This window comes from Neltuma alba, unplaced genomic scaffold (genome assembly GCF_004799145.2).
Source record: "Neltuma alba isolate B1F8T4 unplaced genomic scaffold, ASM479914v2 tig00000410_pilon, whole genome shotgun sequence".
In the NCBI taxonomy this organism is placed as follows: Eukaryota; Viridiplantae; Streptophyta; class Magnoliopsida; order Fabales; family Fabaceae; genus Neltuma; species Neltuma alba.
Window position 1 is genome coordinate 3,436 of NW_021632038.1, and position 23,898 is coordinate 27,333.

Genomic DNA, 23,898 nt, shown 5'->3' on the forward strand with positions numbered 1-23,898 from the left:
ATCATACGTACATTCCTTCCATTATTACACACTTCATAATTCCTCCATAAGACTTTCCTTTTTGTTGCAACTTCAGTTTCTCATATTTTGAGTCCTAAGCAACCAGCATTAGCCCATTATTGATGCTCCTTTTAATACATTCATTTTTCAATATTATCGGTTGGATAAAACTTAAGTCAAGTTCTTTATATTTTTTTAAGCCTTTTCTACTCAGCCTAATCACTAATTAATGGTAACCCACATTATTGAAGGTTTAGCTTACAATATAATAAATCGTATATTTATTTATAGTGAGTGTAATATGATCTTTCTTCATGTTAATGCCTTTTTAGTTGTTATATTGCTTTGAGGATTTTATTTCAGAGTGAGGAAATTTCTATATTGGTTTCACAAGTACCTTTTTTTTTTTTAGTCGCAACAGACAGGTCTATTTTAGGACATCATTTTAACTTTTTGCATGTGAAGTCACTTTCAGTGTTTTATATATATTGAACGCTAAAAATAAAACTGTCTATTTTAATAATGATTCTGTACCGTCAATGGGATTACTGATCAAGGAATCGCCGTAATGGAGAATTTTGATTCTCAATTTTTCTCTAAAATTGATAATATTAATTTGAGAGGAGATAAAATGCCAAATATGTTAATTAATGTGAGAGAATCAGCTGAATAAATGATTTCATATATGTTTTTTTTTTTATCTGTCTTAAAAGGTTCGTTTCCATATAGCTTAGAGATATTTACACACACCAATGATCTCATACCCTAGAAGTCACGGGTACGATTGTCAATACATGTTCTCATATTTCAAAAAAGGGATATTTGCACGCTTTTCGGCCAAGAGAGTGGGCATATGTGGGCCTAACTAATAAAATACTGTTGATTGGTTGTTGTGGCAAGATAAGCCCAGATCAATGGCCCAAAATATGATCGGCTTGCCAAAATTACTCTTTTGAGCTTCACTGAAGTGTACTAAGTACCCACACGTGCGTGTAATTAATCCAAGATTTCATGATACATACTCTCTGTTCAAGATTTCATGATAGATACTCTCTATTCTATCTTTATTATAAATATCTAATACTCCTGCGGTCCTAAATATAAAATCCTTATCCTGTATTTATATTTAGGATCGGAGGAGTAGCAATTTTACATGAATTAATGAACTTGGTTAAAAGTAGTTATTTCTTGTTAAATACTACCTTGGTCTTTAATATAAGAGCTAGTTGACTGATCTGAGTAGATTAAGAAAGTTTGTTAAGATAGTTATTGGTAACAGATAAATTAAATTCTTTAAAATATCCTTGTTAATCATGCGAATTAACTAGAACTATAATTTGATAAAATTTTAACATATGCACTACTAGAAGAACTACTTTAAAAAAATAATTAAATATGAGAGACAAAGTAAGTTAGAGTTTATATTTAACACCAAATTAAAAATCAAACTAGCTTTCATATTATAAACTTCTTATACTAAGAACCAGAGGTAGTATCAAAATTACCCTCAATTATTAATAACAGGAGTTTTATTAATTAGTTAACAAATTTTATAGTTAGGGATATTAGATATAAAAAAAATAATACTTTAGGGAAAATATGTTATATTATGAAGGGTTAAAGTGTAAATTTACTCGAAGCTAGGCATCTGAAATTCTTTTAGATGTAAATTTCCTTAAAAGCTTAATACCATGATAATACTGCCTCTTACTGTTAAAAAATTAACATTAATTATTAAAATAATATTCAGTATTAATATTTTTAACGGAGCAATTTAAGACTGATGGAAGTAATATTCCATTGGTCATCACACCGTCCGCACATGGCTATGCAATCTAATTTACTGAGAAAAGCACATGTTTATTTATTTTGAGACGTGGGAACTAGGTAACACATGGTAGTGATGATATATGAAGCGAAGGCCTGAGATGATTAAATTAACGGAGGAGGAACATCTTGAGCCAATATGCAGAATACTTGAGATATCTTTTCATGTTGCTGTAATCCACGTACGTTAATCCAAATCGAAACGTGTAACCATGTTCCCACTCAAAGTTGTCTGAGAATGCCCACGCATAGTACCCTTTCACATTCACCCCTTCTCTGAAATCAACATATATGCTTGCTCAATTTTCAGTATATGATGAACAAGAATTTATATATATTATATAGCAACGTAAAATTCCAATAATTTCACTTACTTTATAGCTTGAAGAAGATTTTTGAGATGGCTATCATGATATCTAATTCTTATGCTATCCTTGATGGCTTCTTTAATTGGTTTTGATGATGCATAATTTCCTTCAGCAACTCCTGTGTCCCACATTTAACACCAAAAAAGAGATATCAAAGAAGCACTGATGAAACAGTATTTGCCTTTTAGTTATTACTCCATTCTTTATTTAGTTACGTACGTACCATTTTCATGGATATAAATAGGTGGGTTGTTGTATTTGAGCTTCATATAATCATCAGCTGATAAAGTCCCTTGGGAGAAACATAGAGCCAGCTCAATGCAGTCTACAAAACACAAAACAACTCTCCATTCTTTAACATCTATGAACAAATACGAGTTTCATGTGTCAATTAGGATCTTCTCTAAAAGAGGGGGAAAAACGAAAAAAGAAAGAAACGGGCAACTCGGTGCACAAAACTGTAAAGTCTAGGGAAGGATAGATGTATGCAGCCTTACTCCCACCAACGGAGAGGCTGTTTCCAAAATTTGAATCTGTGACCTCCAGGTCACATGACAGCAACCTTATCGTTGCTCTAAGGTTCATCCTCTTTTATTAGGATATTCCCTAATTGTTCAAAGGTTCATATAAATTGAGAGACATAACATAACACCGTGACAAGTCCCACCAGTCAAATGATAACCACATAGGTTGCACCTAGTTGAAGAAGATCCATGTACGTGAATGTGTATCTTGAGACTTAAGAAAGAAAGAAAAAACATACCGGGATACCAACAGCGACCCCATTTCTTGTAGCTACAATAGTTGGAACAAAAATGAAGTGATGATTATATGTGTTAGTACATTGACTTTTGATGATATATATATATATAAATATATGGCAACATATATGTGTGTGTGAATTGGTTTCCTTACTTGACAAAGTGACTTGCATATCAGACGTGAGACTCTTGTTAACAGCGGTAGCAGAGGCAGAGAGAGAATGTTGTGCAAATTGTGTAGTATAATAGTTCATGCCAAGAAAATCATAAGATCCTTTCAACATTTCTGACTCTGCCTTTGAGAATTTTGGGAGCCTATCTCCCACTATAGATTTCATGTTCCTGGGATAATCTCCATGTGTGACAGGGTCACCGTGCCTGCACCCAACCATTTGCTTCAAAGATCAATTGCACATTAATTATTTCCCTTGATTTATTCAAATTTTTACATTTAAAAACAAGATCATCATTAACCAAACTAATAATAATGTGTTAATCACTTGCCATGCCATGTAAAATTCCAAAGCTCGATTTGCAGCCATACGATCCGCCATAGATTTGGATTTTGGCTTAAACCAATGAGTAACTAATGTGATTCCGATTTTCCCCTTTTGAGTAGCCTATAATAATGATAATAATAAACAATTCAATAAATTTGTTGATAAAATACAGGGAAAGTAGTGTATCAACATGGTGATAATAAGGAACCTGATACTTGGTTCTGTAGAGTTTAACAGCAACGGCATGAGCAAGAAGGAGATTGTGGGAGGCCAAGTAGGGCTCGGTGGCAGAGTTTCCGGCGGTGCAGTTTCCGACGTATTTAGAACACCGGCCCGGTGCCTTGGTGCCAACATTGTAGCCACTGGCTATGAACACATAGGGTTCATTGAAAGTAACCCAAGTTTTGACCCTATCTCCAAATGTCTTGAAGCAGAAGTCTGCGAACGCTTGAAAGTCATCCCTAAAATATATCATTAATCAATTTGACGAGTCAATATTTTTGCATATTATTCCATGACTTTGATAATGAACTTCAAATTTTGAATATCGTCTAATATTTTCTAGACGATTATTTAATTTGAATAACCAAGCTAAATTGTAGCAAGATCTAGATAGTCCAAGAAAATGAAGTTAATTATAAGTGAATAACTCAAAATTCGATTAAATTAATTGTATAAGAAGCTATAATTATTAATGGGGTACTACTTACACTATTTTAGGACTGAGAAATCCACCATACTCATCTTCAAGAACTTGGGGAAGATCCCAGTGAAAGAGAGTGACACAAGGCATTATACCTAATACATACATACATATATATATATATATATATATATAAATGAGTAAAAAATAATATTAATAATTTGGAGATTAACTAAAAAAATAGGCTGACCATTTGCTAGGAGTTCATTTATGACATTGTTGTAGAATTGGACACCCAGTTCATTCACTTTTCCCCTGCCCTCTGCACAAATAAAAACAAAGTAATAATTATTACTTTGATGAACAATATATATGCATCATGAACGTATTATAAATATATTTCCACCTTTTTTTTCATGTCATCATTTTATTTTTCAAAATTATCTTACCATCGTTTAATTAAAAAGAGAAAATAATAAAACTCACCAGGGAAAATTCTGGGCCAAGAGATGGAGAATCTAAAGGAGTCCAGCCCAAGTTTTTTCATGAGATGTATGTCAGTCTGCAATAGGGAAAAATGGTAATTTATGCGTATAAAACAAATATATAAAACAGAGTTCGTGAGTATTTGATAAAATAGCTGAGTTAATTATCCAACAGGAAAAAAATAAATAAAATTGATGAGTTCAGATTGATGAGAGCACCTTGTAGTGATGATAGAAATCGACTGCCACGTCGGCATTACTATGATCCACAATCTTTTCTGCTCATTATTGCACACCAAATTAAAAATTAATCTCCGTGAAGTTTAACTACTTAATTAATTGAGCCTTTGATGATTAATGACAGAGAATGAGAGAGATTAATCACATCCACATATATAAGATTATTAAATAATAAATTCAAATTCGATCCTTTAATGACTTTGTTCAATTTTTCTAATGACTAGATTTTTTTTCCCCGCGTGGTTCTCAAAACGCATGATACTATCTAGCACGAGGGATCATATAATTCATTTTAAAAATTGAAAAAAAAACTTCTAAAAAAAGTTTGAAAAAATAAATAGCGTGATTAAATGTAGCGTGAATAATGATAAAGAGGATTATTTAACAAAAACAAAAACAAAAAGGAAGGGACAAGGGCATCGAACTTTTGGTCTTTTCTTTCCACCCAAAGGAAAATACATTTTATTATAAAATAATAATAAGTAGATTTTATATTTAAAATTGGAGGTGGTACATACAAATTCAACTTCAGTTTATGCAACAAGACCCGGCACAATTCCTAAAAAATTCTAAAGCTGGAGACACAAGGCCCAAAAGAGAGAGAGAACAGAAAAAAGATCCTGACAAGGAGATGGCAAAATAAATTTATTGAATATATATATAGATTTTATATGAATATATTATTTCTAGCGGAAAAAAAAAGAAATATACTAAAATATAAAATCGAAAAGTCCGAAAGAGATAGAGAGAGACCTGGGTGCTGCTTGGTGAAGGTGTCCCAAATGCTGGGTCCCTTTCCATCAATATTAGCTGCTCCTTCGTTCTGTGACAAAAAAGGGCCCCAGGGGGAAAAAAAAAAAAACTTATCAGTCGAGAATCCAGAATCTTCATCACAATTAATTTGCTGATCTCGAAAGCAAATGATATTATTATGTGTGAATCATTAGCAGAAATGAAGGAATGAAGCACATATGTATATCACCTGATAAGAAGATGAACCAGCTCCGAAGACAAAATCGTGAGGGAAAAGGCTTCTGTTGAACGGAACCGAGTAACGGCCGGGCTTTGCAGAGCCACCAGCAGCCGCTGCGACGGTAGCCGCGGTGGCCACCGCTGACACAAACAGGAGGAAACCTCCACCTGCCATTCTCATATCCCTCCCCCTCTGCTATTACTGCCTTTCACTTTCTCACTGCTCACACTGCGGAGCTCATCATTTGCTTTCTCTATATTTATAATGAATAATCGCACACGTGGCATTAAAATAAACACGAGAGGGAAAATAATTGGGGAGAAGCCAAATTTATCCGATCCTTAATATAAGACCCATTTAATTAATTTGATTAGATTAAGGAAATTAGGTAAGTTAGTTAATTATAAGAAAAATGACACATTTTTCCTAAAATACCATAATCATCTTTCTTAATACCCCCTCTCCCTCTTCTACTTGATTATGGTTGAGAGAGTATCCATAGGGGTAATTTAGAGAAAATTGATAAATATGAGAAATGAGTCTTATATTTAGAATCAAAACTAATACAAAATTAGATCCTATATTAAAGATAAAAGGAGTAACTGTATACCTTTTCGTAAACCCTGTGACACGTCTGTCTCTGTCCTGTATGAAATTTGGACTTAATGGGACAAACATCATTTATAATTTATACAAAATGTGATTTGTGAACATTTTTAAATATTATATGAAATAAGTAGTTGCTCCACGCAAGGCCTGATTTTGAAATTAACCTGAGCATGCTATTAAGTATAATCTGGGCTAGTTGTTCAGTGTACTGTATCTGGTCATTGATTTAAGAGTCAGTTTATTAATGTGGAAATATTAAAGAAAATGTTAAGATGCAAATATATCATAAAATTTTTTTACCCATAAGTATTAAGTATCTTGAAAATTTCTTTTAGCAGGTTTACTTTAAAAATTTAAAATTGTAACAATATTATCATCTATCATTAAAAATGTTAACCGTCAACGTTACTATTTTAACTGTTAATGTTAATTTTTTTAATAGTACGAGACAATATTGCTACAATTTAAAAATTTCTAGAGCATATTTGCTCACAAAAAAACTTTTAAATATTCAGAGTTTCAAAATAAAAACTTTTGAGACAAATTTGTTCCTTAACCCATTAGAAAATTTAGTTATTTGTCATAAATATATATTAGTCTCTCTAAAATATCATTTTCATTCATGTGCATTGAATGATCAAAATTATCTTTCAGTGCAAACTCCTCACAATCAATGAAAATATTTTTTAAAAAAAACGACAAAATAAACTAAAATATTATATTTAAGATCAAATTAAACTATAACTAATTCTTATATTAACTATGGATGGGAATATTTTATTTGATCAGTCTCCTCAACATTTTTGAATGTTTCGATGGAATTGAATTTTATATCTTTTTGTTAAGCTTGTAAATTTGTCGTTTAAAATTAAAAAGTAACAATCCATAATATATGGATATGAGTGCTTTAATAACGCTATTTTATTTGAGTATGCGTGGTTTGTATCATATAACTTTATTTGTGACTAGATTGACCTGGATCCAGCCATAGCTAGATTTTTTTTTTGTTGCCAAAGTATTGTTAGATTAGTCATTAGTGATTTTGAATAATTATGTCAATCAAACCCGACTTTGGATTCTTTGCCAGAGAATGAGAATCACGTGGTCCTGATGTGATATTCCACCAATGCCCCCCTTGCAATCAATCTTACGTGGAAGCCCCTACATCATCTTCAAACATGTCTCCAACCCCCAAAATTTTAAAACCAGGACCAAAATAATTTTCGAAACTCAAAATAAAACCAAAGACTTGTTTACGTCTGTTTATTTTTTAAGTATTTGTAAGTATTTTATATCAGTCAAAATAAATTTTTTATCACATACTTATCTCGTATTCTATATGTTATTATTAAAAAATTACTTATAAACTATTTTAAACAAGCTATAAAAATATGTTCATCTTACATACAACTTATAAGATTTGAATTTTCTTCAAAAGTATGCAGTCAATGTTATGGATGTCTACAAGTTTTTGAGGTTTTAATGAAACCACAAAAATTACAATAAATGCAGCAATTTTACCCTAATAGTTATCTCAGTTAATTTTAAATTTTAGTTTGACCCAATTACTCACATGGCATGTCACATGGCATGCTTATTTTCTAAGTTCACACTAATTTAATTCTCATTAAAAAAAAATAGAAAAAGGTAATACAAAAAGATAAGTTTTAATAAAAATAAATTTAAAATATTTTATTCATTTAGTGCATTTTTAGCATGTAAGAACAAGAAAAAAATGAAAAAAAATATTATAAATTTTAAAAAATAAATAAGTCATGATGACTATTCTTATAATAATTTTAACTATAAATATAATAATTTTTACTACTCAAAATTCATTAAAATCACTTATTTATTATTTTAAATTTTTTTCTGTCATTTTCTTTAAGAATAAATTACAAAGTGAGAACGGCATCATTAAAGGGGTTCAATTTAAAAACAAACAGATCCCAATAAATTCAATGGTACAATTAACATCAAACATTGGTAGCATTCGATTGCAATTAGTGTAGTTGTCGTAACGATCAATTGACCGATCAAATGAAAACAAACGAGGCTTTGAATTATATCCACACAACAGGGGACCCACACGCCCGGCAAGCTTTTTCACACAGTATATTGTGGGACCCAGCCAACCATGACGCAAAATTGCAAATCAATATGAAGGAATTCTTGGGTACTTTGAGAGTACCAACTCATCTAAATATTTGTCCAATCACAATGCACCGTCATGCTGTCAGATAAATGAAATAATACCTCACGCCCGCTCTTCCTCTTCCCGCACTCTTCCGGTTCCTGATGCCATTAACTCTCTCACTCCTTGGCAGAACAGAGGAACACGGCCCCAAGGAGTGAGAGAGTGAAATTAAAAAAAAAAAAAAGCCGCAATTGGGTCATCCATCAGCATACATTATGCAGCCCTTAAAAGCTCCTCAAAGTGGGATCATCAAGGACGGCATCTTTTCGGCAAGGTTTTTTTTTTAAATTTTAAAAAAAGGATGAGAGAATCACAAAAAAAATCCCATAAAATTAAAAATTACATATAAGAATCTGTTCATAAAAATTGTTTTCAAAGCACATACTAATATTGTAACGGATCCCTATTTATGATTTTTTTATTTCTGCAGTTTTTTTTTGTAATTTTCCCAAAAAGAATCCTATCCTTTTGTGGACAAAAACAAAAAAACTTATTTAGTAATTTGTTTTTAGTTGAGTGTTTTAAAAAACAAAAAATAGTAACATGTTTTTAAAAAATCAAAAAACCAAGACGACATTTAAAAGTTTTTTGTTTTTGTTTTTGTGTTTTTTATTTTTTGTTTTGAAAAGTTTTGAGAAATCTTCTTCTCTTCTCACCTACTATCTACCACTTATTATTAGCAAAGACAGCTATCACTTACCAAGTATGATTTTTTATAATTTTTTTTAAGCATGATTTTTTAAAATTATTATCCAAACAAATTCTTTTATCTTTTGTTTTCAAAACTTATTCTAAAAAACAGTTATATAAAATTATTTAAAAATAAGAAAACAAAAAACAAAAAGAAACACACCCTGAATAACTTGAAAATATTTACAAATGAACGTTTAATATTTCAAAGTTTTTTTTTGTTCTGAAATATTTAGGAAGTTTTATTTCATAATATTTTTTAGGGAAAATTTCAGAAAAGGTCATTGGAATATAAGAAATTTCAGATTTGGTCATGGAATTTCAAAAACAACAAAAAGGGTCAGTGACCCAATCTGTCATTTGTCAATTAAGAGGAATTGACAATTTTGCCCTCATTTGTATTCATTCACTACAATGATTTAAGGAATCACTATAAGGGTTTAGGCATTATCTAGATTCATGTAGCGAATAACTACTCACTTTTTCATATTCAGGTGTCTTGTTATTAACTACAACTAATTTTGTAATCACTAGAACAATGTAAGTATTACCTAGATTCGTGTAGAGAATAACTACTCACTTTTTCATAGTCAGGTATCTTATTATTATCTGGTACCTTATTATTAACTACAAATAATCATGTAATCACTAGAACAATGTAAGCGTTATCTAGATTTTTGTAAAGAATAACTACTCACTTTTGTTTAGCCAGGGGTAAAATTGTTAATTGGTCTTAATTTCACAAATGACATATTGGGTCACTGACCCTTTCTGTCATTTTCGAAATTCCAGGACCCAATCTGGAATTTCATATATTCCAAAGACCTTTTCTAGAATTTTTCTTATTTTTTATCTTAAATTGTAATTTACTGTTAAGTTTGGCTGTTTTAAAAAACATGAATCCAATTTGACTGTGATAATAACTCCTTAAAAAAAGAGAAGGGTGAAAAAGAAAGTGTAAAGGGGGGGGGGGATAGAGCACGTCCATAGAGGTACCAAACAACTATTAAGGATTCCTCAATTATTGATCGATAAGTAATGGTTCCTTAAAATTAATAGACTCGTAATATATCGATTTTTTTTTTGTCTTGGTCAAACGATTATAGAATATAATGTAGAATGTAAAATTTATCTCACATTCTACTATTGATAAATTATACATTATACTCTCTCCTCTATCTTTCAATTCTTTTCTTTCAAAACGACAATAGAGGACTAAGTGGAATTGTTGCAATAATATGAATATTTGAGGGAAAATATAATTTCAAACATAATTAACTAATTTTATTGGAAAGGTCATATAATTTTTATTAGAAATACTTAGGTTAAATTCCTTATGTTTATTATATTAAATTTTTTGACGTGCTTTTCATTTTACTCTTATTTTAAAAAAATCAATAATCAATTATCGTCGTGATCATCATTTGTCTGTTTATAGGTGTCACTATGTCAGACTGTGAGTCTCCCTTTCTCATCATTTACTGATTCGACTCCTTCTCTTTGGACCCCTTCTCTCCTTTTGTTATCATTTTATGTCACTTCACTTGGAAAAGTTTGTCCATGTGTTATTATTGGCTCTCTGTTTTTTCCTTTTTAAACCATGGGTTGTTGGCTTATTTAGGATTATATCTCTTTTTCTAAATATAAAGTCTAATTTATAATATAAATTTGGTTAAAATTGAGATATTTTCCTATGAAAAATAATCTTATTAAAAGGCACTAGTATAAGCATTCCTATTAATAGCAATTTGAACTTTAATCTATTTAATCTATTACAAGAGATTAGTCTCTCCTACCAAATCTAGTCTCGGAGAAGATTCAGATCACCCATTTCAAAAAAGACATGCACATATGGGTGTGTTTAACTTAACATCTGTCCCATTCTCTGTTCCCTTCCTTTTTCTGACCTATTTTAGTCACCCACTTACCCAATGTAATAGCTATCATGGCCCCTCTTCCAAAAAAAAAAAAAAAACTTAACGGGGTATCTTGTGTAGAGCATGGAGTTTAAAAAAAATTATTATGAAAATAAAAATTGTTATAATTATTATATTCATTTAAGATTTTTTTGGCTAAGTATTATATAAGATATTACCTCATCATCATGTTGATGTGATTATTACGTAGATCAACATATATTTATGTGCGCAAACATTCTTTAGTGATGGCCAAAGATCAAAAGATGGGAAGACAAATGAGTTAAAATTGTATCTAATTCAAGAGGAACAACACTTACAAAAAAAAAATGAATATAATAATATGTAGATTTGGAAAATTTTGTTAAAAGATACTATAGCACTACTCCTTAATATAATAGCCAATTCACTATGAAACTTAAATGCCTAAATCGCAACTGGGATACACACACACACACATCCTTATATTTATAACGGTTTGAATTAATATCTACAATATTTGAAACTAGATTTATTAAATAAACAAAGAATGAACAGGAATCGGGGGATTGTTGTCTTCTTCAAAGAACTCTCATCTCGTTCGTGGAATACAAAGGATTCGAAATAATTCAAACTCTCTCTGTGTGTGTGTGTGTGTGGTGATACAAACTTAAAGAGAGGATCCTAATTAATTACAACGCTAATATATAAGCACACACACACACATGTCCATTTTTTGTATAGCATCTAATGTAAGAAATTAAACTGATGACATCACAGCGTCAACAAGGTCATATTTATTTCTAAGTCTTCATTTATTTAAAATTGAGAAAAATTACATGATGATCATTTATTTTGGAACATGTGGCTAGTGATCAAATAAAGGAAATTACAAGTTCATTTGGAAACGCTAGGATATGTGGTAATTTAAACCACATTTTTATTGTGTTGCCAATCATATAGACTGTAAATAAACCTGAAATATTACATATATTTCACTCCAAAGGCTTGAATTATTAACGTAGGAGGAACATCTTAAACCAATAAGCAGAATCTTTGAGATATCTCTTAAGGTTGTTCTTGTAATCTACATACGTTAGTCCAAATCGAACTGCGTAGCCAGAAGTCCACTCAAAGTCATCCATAAATGACCATGCATAGTACCCCTTCACGTTCACCCCATCCCTAAGATACATATATATAATCAAACACAAATTAATTAGATCAACATAGTTAATATTCAATATATGAACAAGCATTGTTATCATAAAGTAATGCGTGTGCGTGTGCGTGTGTGTGTGTCACTCACTTGATAGCTTGAAGAAGACTTCTGAGATGGCTGTCATGATATGTAATCCTAATACTGTCTTTGATGGCTTCTTGAACTGGTTTTGATGCATTATTTGCTTCAGCAACCCCTACAAATTTTCCTCAAACAAATCGATATTACAATTGACAAAGCTTAAAAAAATAATTATAGACAGAAGTGCTTCTTATGTTGTTTATGAAAAGAAGCCATAAATATGAAAGTGTATAATATATAGTTAAAGTTAATTACCATTTTCAGTGATGTAAATTTGTGGGTTTTGGTATTTGTCCTTTATGTATACCAAAAGTTGATGGAGTCCCTCGGGATAGATATATAGCCAGCTCAAATCAGTCTACAAAAGCAAATTAAGAAGGGGGGGAAAAAACATACATTATATGTCAATTATTTGGATCCTCTTAATTAAACTGTACAGTCTCATGATTATTATCTGAAGAGAGGACAAGGATAACGATAACTGGGCGACTCGTATCACTATATAATTATTAACTATGCATTTAGTATTCTCATCTTATTTTTCAGGTGTATCTAACATTTCGATTTTTTATATGATGCATCCAGCACCCTAATATTAATATATTAAAAAGTATCCAAATCTGCAGAAGAGGAACTTACCGGGGTACCAATGGGGAGGCCATTTCTTGAGGCTGAGATTTTGGAAAGAAAGTAAAGTGAATTAATATAAAATGTCAGTACATTAATTAAAGGGCAATTTTTGAAGAAAGATTAATCTATGATAGTAGAGTTATACCAATAATATTTTATTTTAATTTAATTTAATTACTTACTTGAGAAAGTGACATGGATATCAGAAGTGTAACTTTTATTAACAGTGCTGGTAGAGAGAGAATTTTCTGCATAATTAGCAGTATAATAATTGATCCCAAGAAAATCACAAGACCCTTTCAACATTTCTGATTCTGATTTTGTGAATTTTGGGAGCCTATCTCCCACAATAGACCTCATGCTTTGAGGATAGTCTCCATACGTGATAGGATGAGCATTCCTACAATATTATTAACCGATTAGCTTTATATTTGGCTAATTTAAAGTTGATAATCTGAAAAAATTATTATTAATATACTATCTCCGGTCCTTAATATAAAAGCTAATTTGACTTTTAATTTGGTCCCAAATAGAATATCCTAATCCATTTTATCACTTATATTCTTCTATTTTTTTTCAAGATAGTCTTTGTAGTAGTTGTTTATGTTAAAGGTTTTATCAAATAATAGCTCCAACTAATATAAATGATTAGTAAAAGTATTTTATAAAAGACAACACATATTTATTACAAATAACTAACTTAACAAATTTTCTTAATTTACTCAAATCAGTTAACTAATTCTTATATTAAAGACCGAAGATAGTATATATATATATATATATATATAAAAGGGTTAAGGAGCAAATTTGCCCCAATCATAATAATATTGTCTGATGCGGTTAAAAAATTAATGTTAACCTTTAACATTTTTAATGATGGGAGACAATATTATTATGATTTTAAATTTTCAAAACAAATTTGTACCTTAACCAACTAATATAAACTGTCAACATTTGATTTAATTGATCCAAAACTCAAATTTTTGTTGGTTACCATCCAAAGGAAAAATCTAGAGCTCGATTTGCAGCCTCACGGTTAGCTGCGGCTTCGGACTTGAGCACAATCCAATCTGTCGCCAATGAGATACCCATTTTTCCTTTTTGAGCAGCCTGTATATAAGCATAATAGTTAAACAATTTGGTATCACATATGTTTGTGTAAATAATTTTCAAGAGAAAAAAATTAGAGATTACATATTTTAAACCATAATAATAAAAAGCTGAATCCACACAGAACATGATTTGAAATGAAACCTGATATTTCGTCTTGTAGAGTCTCGCAGCAGCAGCATGAGAAAGAAGGAGATGGTGAGCCACCAGGTAAGGCTCAGTGGCGGAGTCGCCGGCAGTGCAATTTCCGACATAGTTTGAACACCTACTCGGTGCATAGATGCCACCATTGTAGGCGTTCATAGTGAATATGTGAGGTTCATTTAGAGTGACCCAATCTTTGACTCTATCTCCAAACGTTTTAAAGCAAAAGTCTGAATACTCTTGAAAATCACCCCTAAAATCATCAAGCAATTAGAAAATTAACAAAAATACAAGTATAATGGTATTTGATTCCATCATCTTCAAATATCATAAAACTTTTAACCTTCTATATATAGAGGATTTTTAAAATTTGATAGTATTGAATTCTTCAGCTTAGCTTTGCATTATTAATTGATCTATCATTTCACCAATATTGAAAAATTACTTAAAATACAATCGTATGATAATATCTCATTATTTTAATTGCCAATTCAAATAAACTTAAATTAGTATATGTATATCTTATGAATAATACAATTTGTAATAGAATTTTAATATAAACAAGCATATTACATAGATATAGATTATTTATAGAAGATTGAGTCATTTGGCTCAACTGATACCAAAAACCACTTTAGGTCTTGGTTTAAGTCAGAAATTGTGAGTTTTGACTTTTTATGAATATGATGAAGGTAATAATTTTTTTTTTCTTTAGGTGAAGAACAGAAAAGAATAATTTATATAATAATATTACTTACACTACTTTAGGATTGAGAAATCCACCGTACTCATCTTCAAGAGCTTGAGGAACATCCCAATGAAAGAGAGTGACAAAAGGTACTAAATCTACAAGTCAACAACTACAATAATGAGTCAACAAATTTGAAAAAGAAAAAAAAAAGCTTATTATACATTTCAAAATTAAAGTTCATGTTATTACAGAAATTAATTAGTAATAATTTGGATATTAGTAAATAATTAATTGAAGGGATGGAGGACTTACCATCAGCTAGGAGCTCATTTATGAGATCGTTGTAGAATTTGACGCCCAAGTCATTCACTTTTCCCCTCCCCTCTGTACAAAAGGGAACATGCTAAGTTTTTCTCCATGACACAATTATTTTTGGTAAATAAAATTATCATAATTAATACCAGCGTTTAAAAACAAAAACAAGTTACCAGGGAAAATTCTGGACCATGAGATGGAGAATCTAAAAGAGTCCAGCCCAATCTTTTTCATCAGCTGAATGTCACTCTGCAATATTTGAAAAAAAAAAAAGAAGAAGAAGAAGATTAGCATTTATTTACGCCCACACATCTAAAAATCTCACACTGACTTTTTGAAATGTGAAAAATTTACAGCTGTTGTTAAAAATTTTCAATATTTAAAAAAAAATTAAAGAAAAATATTTAATTAATAGTACTAATTTAACTGCAAAAATTGTACCCTGAGTTTTCATAATTGAATTTGATATATGAACGATTTGAAATGAATGTTCCAACTGTTAGCGTAGCAAATTGAATTAAAGTTGATGATTATTATTACCTTGTAGTAATGATAGAAATCGTCGGCCACTGAACCAGTGCTATGATCCGATATCTTTTCTGCTCATTAATTACAAACCAAAAGTTAATCTTTGTATAGTTTAAGATCTGATCTTTGCTTCTACATTATATGATTAATTAATGGTATCTTTCAATGTTATATACAATGAGATTCAATTTACATCTAAGATTACATGAAATGAAACAAAATATGAGGTTGTGTAGAAACAAATACTCTTTCGGTCCTTAATATATGACCTAATTATTGAATTAATTTTGGTCCTAAATATAATACCTATTTCTCATATTTATCAATTTTTTCTAAATTACTTTTATGGAAATTCCCTCAAGTCTTAACCATAATCAAGTAGAAGAGAGAGAGAGAATATTAAGGAAGATGATTATGGTGTTTTAGGAAAAACATGTCATATTTCTTATAATTAACTAACTTACCTAACTTCTTTAATCTAATCAAATTAGTTAAGTAAGTCTTATATTAAGGACCAAAGGAGTAATAAAGTTAAGCTCCAAATTGAATAACACAAATACAAGTTTTAAAGCATCATTTCTGGTCCTTACTATAAGAGCTAGTTGACTAATTTAAGTAGATTAAAAAAATCAGTTAAGTTAGTTATTTGTAATAAGTAGGTATTATCTTGCCTAAAATACTTTTACTAATGAAGTGTTATTTGATTAAACATTTAACGTGTGTAACTACTACAAGGACTATCTTAAAAAAATGGATAAATATAATAAACTAAGTGAATTGTGGTCTTATGTTTATAACCAAAGTAAATGTCAAACTAGCTCTTATATTAAAAATCAAAATAATATAAAATATAAATTACCTTAAGGTCAAAGTTTCAAATTCGAAATTAAGTATTCATTAGTCATAATCTTTATTATCCAAAAACAACAAGGGAGTAAATGTAATTTCCCCTAATTTTTAATTTGTAATAGGGATGTTTTCTCTCTTAATTAAATTATTTAATTATATTTGGTTAGTGTTGTTAATTCTTATAACTTTGCTCTGTTACTATCGTTAGTCCTTATATAAGAGTTAATAGTACTAAAAAATAGAGTTAAATGATTTAATTAGGAAAAAATATACGAATATCAAATTAAAAATTAAAAAACAATGCATGTACCTACTAAAAGATTTTTCCAAAATAAACAGATTTTTCCAAAATAGCTCGAGCCCAAGTCCCCCTTCTATTTTTTTTTGACCAACCCCAAGTCCCCCTTCTTGGGTCTTATAAGAACGGAATCTAATAATAGCCATATTAAGAAATGTGAAAAAATGGATATAAAGGAAGCTCTACTGTTGTACCAAAAAAAAGAAAGAGAGAAAGCGATGCCACAAAGAATTAGATATATTGAGCTTTCGTGTATGTTCTCTCTCAGAGAGAGATCTAATGTTATGGACTTATAGTCACATGGTATGAAAGTTTTTACTTTAAGTGAAGGTCGTAAATTTAATCCGTTTGTAGTTTCAGGTCATTCATTAATACTATTCTTTTTAATAATTTGAAAAAATAAAAATAAAAGGAGAGAAAGGGAGGGAAGACGGTGGAGACCTGGGTGCTGCTTAGTAAAGGTGTCCCAAATGCTTGGTCCTTTTCCATCAATATTTGCCGCTCCTTCCGACTGTTATTATCAACAAACCAGGAAAAAAAAAAATTCAGAAGCTTTTACATGCACATAAATAATTACAATTACAAATAAATAAATAAATGAATATATATAGGTACTGTTGATAGAAAAGGACTATTGATGTCATAAATCTAAGAGCTTTGGTCGCTTAAATAAGATATTCTGAATTCGAGTCCTTACAAGTACAAAAAAGGTTTTAGAAAAGTTATTTTGAATTAAACTCGACAATACTCGAACTTGAACAAGTCGATCAAATAATTATATAAGAAAAATATTAGAAATATATGTATATATATAGAGAGAGAGAGAGGCATGCATGCGGACCTGATAAGCAGCAGAACCAGCACCAAAGACAAAGTCAGAAGGGAAGAGGGTTCTATTTAAGGGAACGGAGTAATGGCTGGGCTTTGCATCGCCACCGGCAACCGCCGTGAGAGTGGGGGCGGTGGCCACCAGAAACACACACAGCAGGACAGCAATACCTTCAACTCTCATACCTCCTTAATCTTGATATTGCTACGCACAATTGTAATCACCAACTTATATTCTATCTTGCCTACTTAATTTATAGCCATAAAATCTACAAAATAAATGAGGCAACGCTAATTTAATTTCTTCTCATCTTTGTGTGTGTTGGGGGGGGGTTTAGAGCATGATGTTCGGAATCAAATTTTTTTATTTAGATGTTACTTCTTCGATCCTATTTATAAGTCACTTCCAACATGTTTTATATAAACAAAAAAAATCTTAAATTTTATTAACTTTCATTTAAAATTTAACAACTTTTCAACTTTATCCCTATTTAATATACATTATACCTCAAATAAACAAAGTTATCATAATAATAAATAAGGGGTAAAATTGTATATTCATATAAAAATTTTCGCTCAATACCTTATAAATAGGACTAAAAAATATTTTTTCTCCTTACTCTATAAATAGAACCAGACGAATATATTAAATTGAAAAAGTGGATTTAAATCAACCTAACTAATTAATTTTTCCAGCTACTTACCATTTCGGCCCCCCTGCCCTATACAGGTCTTTAATAAAGTGGGCTCCCTGGTTCCCCCGCCACCCCAGGTCACAACCTCCCCACTACGTAAATTACGTAAATTTAAAAAAAAAAAAAGCACCATATGATATTATAAAAATACTACTTACAGCTCTTAGTATAAGAGTTAGTTGACTAATTTGAGTATATTAAGAAAATTAGTTAAGTTACTTATTTGTAATAAACAGATGTTATATTTTCTAAGATATCCTTACTAATCAAATGTATTAACTAGAACTATCATTATTATAAGAACTACATTAAAAAACTAAATAAATATGAGAGACAAAATATATTGGGATCTTATATTAAGGACCAAAATACAATTTAAATAAAGTCTTATATTAAGAACTGGAGGTAGTATTTTTTTGAAAAAATAAAGGGAAAAAAACAAGAAGATGAACATGTACAAAAGAAAAGGTCATTGGAAGTCCCACTGGGACTATTAATTGTTCATGGAAATGCTTATTACTGTGTTTTACTATATGTAAGAACTTAGAGGATATCGGTAATGTAGTTTTTTATGCCATCATCTATAATGTAATTTAAGATTGAAGAATTTGTAGTATGTTGGCTTTTATAGCTTCAGGAGCTCCTCAAATACTAATACTATAGCTGTAAAAAGACTCCATGCATTATTATTAATATATTTATAATCATTATTTTATTTTATTAATTGCAAAAATATAAAAATATTAAATTATTAATAAAAAATTAATTTTACACGATTATAAAACTAAAACTGTAATAATGCGTGCAGTGATTAATAAATTATTAGGTCTTTTTTGGGGGGGGGGCGTTGGGGTAAGGGGGAAATAGCTTGAACCCTTTTATCACTTCGGGGATGAAGGGCTCTAAAGATTTGTCTGTGTTTTCAAAAAAAAAAAAGGGGGGGTCTTTTTTTTTTTTTTGCAAAAGAGTCGATTTGATTTGAGATCGAATTATAAGTAATTGTAAACAATATTTGTATTAATGATAGTGAAAGGTCATATATTTAAATTTTATAGAAAAATGTAATATTTGAAAAACTACTATTTTTTATAGAAATTTTGTTTAAAAAAACTACTTTAAACGCTATTGATAGCATTTAAATAGAATATTTTTTTTCTTTCTAATAATTAAATATGAGAAACAAAATAAATTGGTGTTTTATATTTATTACTAAATTAAATGTCAAATTAGCTTTTATATTAATAATTAAAGATAATAGATAGTCGTAAAAAAGTTATACTTTCTTGTTTGGTATCTGATCCTGATACTGTCTTTAATGGCTTCTTGAACTGGTTTTTGACGCATTATTTGCTTCAGCCACCCCTACAATATTTTCCTCTAAACAAATTATTGTACGTATATATTATATGCTTTTTGAGTAAATGTATTATTTAATAATACAGACAGCTCTTTTGGATATATAAGTTGCTTATTATAAAAAGAAGTCACATGAGACTTGAAAGCTAATTGAAAGAGTTTAATATATATATATATATATATATATATGCCATTTTCAGTGATGCAAATTGTTGGGTTCTGGTATTTGTTCTTCACATATACCAAAAGCTGATGGAGTCCCTTGGGATAGATATAAAGCCAACTCAAAGCAGTCTACAAATTAACAGCAAAAAACAACTCTCCATATATAAATGGCCCAAAAAAAAGAAAAAGGTTACAGTGTGATCTGTGTTCGAAGAGGAGATAGAGATATAGTGATAAAAAGAACATAGCGGCGTACCAATAGGGAGACCATTTCTGGAGGCTGATATTAGAAGAAAAATGAAGTGAGTTTATGTATTAATCACACATATTATTTAGGGAAAATTTCACTGTAGGACCGCAGAAGACAATTAATCTCAAAGAGCCCCCAAAACTTTCTGAAATCTCACTGCAGGACCAAGGGGCCAATTTGATATTAATTCCACAAACGAAATGACGCCACTGCCCCTAGTAGAAACTTATTTCCTTGAGGGAACAAGTGCGGGAGAGCGCATTTGCAAGAGGAACTAGCCAATTTGCAAAATAAATACATATATTCACACGTGGAATCAGTCCGTTCACATGTAGACTGGTTCAGTTGAAGCATGTGTCCGTGAGGGAACAAGTGCGGGAGAGCGCATTTGCAAGGGGAACTAGCCAATTTGCAGAATAAATACATATATTCACACGTGGAATCAGTCCGTTCACATGTGAACTGGTTCACCTAAAGCATGTGTCAGTGAGGGAACAAGTGTGAGAGATCGCATTTGCACGGGGAACTAGCCAATTTGCAGAAGAAATACATATATTCACACGTGGAATCAGTCCGTTCACATGTGGACTGGTTCACCTGATGCTAAGGGTAGTGGTGTCATTTCATTTGTGGAATTAATATCAGATTGGCCCCTTGGTCCTTCAGTGAGGTTTCAGAAAGTTTTGGGGGCTTTTTGAGATTAATTGTCTTATGCGGTCCTACAGTGAAATTTTCCCTATCATTTAAGGTTTGAAAGATATATAATAGGGAAGTTTTTATGAGATACTTGAGTTATAAACCAATAATATCTTAATTATTTAATTACTTACTTGAGATAGTGGCATGCATATCAGAAGTGTAACTTTTATTAACAGTACTGGTAGAGAGGGGATTTTCTGCGTAATTAGCAGTGTAATAATTGAGACCAAGAAAATCATAAGATCCTTTTAACAGTTTTGATTCTTCTTTTGTGAATTTAGGGAGTCTATTTCCCACCACAGATCTCATGACGTGCGGATAATCTCCATACGTGATAGGATTGGCATACCTGCACAAAACCATTAGCTTTATTCACTTTGGCTAATTTATATAAATTTCATAATTTATAAAAGAATATATCATCATCATCATCATCATCATCAAAACATAAACATAATGAACTAGTCTACACCATTTAAATTTGATTTGAGCGGTCCAAAACCTCAACAAAACAGAACTCCCATGCTTATCTGACTTACCATCCAAGGTGAAACTCTAGGGCTCGGTTTGCAGCCTCACGATCTGCTGCAGTTTCAAACGTTGGCACGATCCCATGTGTCGTTAATGTGATTCCTATTTGTCCTTTTTGGGTAGCCTATAATTGTAATGAATCATTCAGTATATTAAAAAAGAAAAAAGTACATATATATATATATATATGGGGAATGCTTTTCCGATTCTAAATATATATATGAGTAATTAAGAAACAATTTTTTATCATAAATGCAGGTCTTTGATCAATTTTATTTATCATATTTATCATTTTTCCTTCAAACTAAATTTATCTGACTTATAAATTTATATCTAAACTAATATTACATGTGGGTATTTTGAGAAGATTATATCGTATTTGTTAAAATTAAATAATTTTTTTAATTTATCTAAATTAATTAGTTAAATTACTTTTATATTAAGAATCAAATCGAAAGAGTCCAAAAAGTTGAATCGACATGCTAATTTCCCAAGGCTAAAAGAGTATGATTTGCAAGGGAACCTGATATTTGGTTTTGTAGAGTGTAACAGTGGCTGCATGAGAAAGAAGCAGATAGTGGCCCACCATGCAGGGCTCGGTGGCAGAGTCCCCGGCGGTGCAATTTCCGACGTAGTCAGAGCACCTGCCTGGTGCTGAAGCACCATCGTTGTAGCCTCTTACAGTGAATATGTGAGGTTCATTTAGAGTAACCCAGTATTTAACCCTATCGCCAAACGCTTTGAAGCAGAAGTCAGCTTAATCTCGAAAATCATCCTTAATATAAAATCATTAATCAATAATTAACTTATTATTTCACTAACACATATATAAAGAGATTTGATGTACAATGATGTAACATTTACACTATTTAGGATTAAGAAATCCACCATACTCATCCGTGAGAGCTTGAGGAACATCCCAATGAAAGATTGTGACAAAGGGTAGTATTATACCTATACATCAACAATGACGAACAATATTCCCATTAATTTCGGAAAAGTGCATGCTATCATATTACAGAAATTATTAATTAATAACAATTTGGATATTAATAATCAATAAGTGAAGGGATAGAGAGACAGAGCCTGACCATTAGCAAGGAGCTCATTTATAACATCATTGTAGAATTTGACACCCCACTCATTCACTTTTCCTTTGCCCTCTGCAATATTAAAAACAAATAATAATTATTTTTAAATCACTTTGATCAATATTATGCAAAATTATCTTTACCGTCGTCTAATTAGAAATAAAGAAAAAACTTACCAGGGAAAATTCTAGACCATGAGATGGAGAATCTAAAGGAATCCAGACCAATTTTTTTCATCAGTTGTATGTCACTCCGCAAATTAAATATGCATTTTCACTCAAAAATTATATTTGTGCGTGTGTCTATATATATATAAGGGTTGGGGAATATTGATAAGATAGATATGAGAACCTTGTAGCGATGGCAAAAATCGTCGGCCACTGCACCAGTGCTGTGATCTGACATCTTCTCTGCTCATTAATTAATAATTACACATAAAAAATCAATATTTATCTGTATAGTTCAAGATTTGATATCTTGCACTCTAATTTTTGTACATATTCCCTCTACTAATTAATTAAACCTTTCACAACACATATCCCAATGAGATTTACTTCACATTTAATATTGCAGTGTTTTCAATCGATCATTCAAAATCCTTTGTTTTTGTCTTTGTTCATCATGGGCCTTATGATATGTGTTCAAGGGATCTCCAGATTTCAGATTATGGTATTAATTTTATATTTTATTATTGATATTAATCTTAAAAATTGGGTAAATTTTGTGTGTGTGTGTGTGTGTACTCTGGAGGGGGAGAGAGGCCTGGATGGTGCTTATTGAAGGTGTCCCAAATGCTGGGTCCTTTTCCATCAATATTTGCCGCTCCTTCTGACTTTGAACAACCACATTTTTTAACATCACAAAACCATTATCAGTTACCCAGAAACTTCTATACATGCATATCTTGCAAGAAAAGAGAAGGATTTTATTTGCATGTTTCTAACATTTATTTATTTAGGTACGTACTTAATCAAAACAATCACAAAGGAGGCACCTAATTCCCTTCATTATTTATCAATATTTCGGCTTATTAATTTGCTATGCGCCATACATTTATTTATTTAGGTACGTACTTAATCAAAAAGTCGACTTAAATCAACCTAACTAAACTATTTACTTTTTTTTTTTGGCCAGCTGTATTTTTATACTTCTCTCCCCACAAGTCCTGCCCCGGTACCACCACAGCCTCCTTTGTTACCGTATGCTTCCTTCAATTCCACGTATGAT

General features: G+C 30.8%; 1 protein-coding gene and 2 pseudogenes across 1 annotated transcript; all 3 read right to left on the minus strand.

Moving 5' to 3' along the window:
• Positions 1-1,937: 1,937 nt before the first annotated feature.
• Positions 1,938-6,023, minus strand: LOC114733206 (vicianin hydrolase-like; annotated as a pseudogene).
• Positions 6,024-12,074: 6,051 nt separating this feature from the next.
• LOC114732817 (vicianin hydrolase-like) lies at positions 12,075-18,068 on the minus strand. Its single transcript, XM_028920218.1, has 13 exons — positions 17,898-18,068; positions 17,498-17,567; positions 15,922-15,980; positions 15,555-15,630; positions 15,379-15,450; positions 15,134-15,221; positions 14,376-14,628; positions 14,116-14,231; positions 13,304-13,521; positions 13,131-13,162; positions 12,747-12,849; positions 12,498-12,606; positions 12,075-12,373 (listed from the first exon to the last, which is right to left on the minus strand). The coding sequence occupies exons 1-13, from the start codon at positions 18,066-18,068 to the stop codon at positions 12,205-12,207; spliced, it is 1,536 nt and encodes a 511-aa protein (XP_028776051.1). The 3' UTR covers positions 12,075-12,204.
• Positions 18,069-19,824: 1,756 nt separating this feature from the next.
• Positions 19,825-23,497, minus strand: LOC114733375 (vicianin hydrolase-like; annotated as a pseudogene).
• Positions 23,498-23,898: the final 401 nt, after the last annotated feature.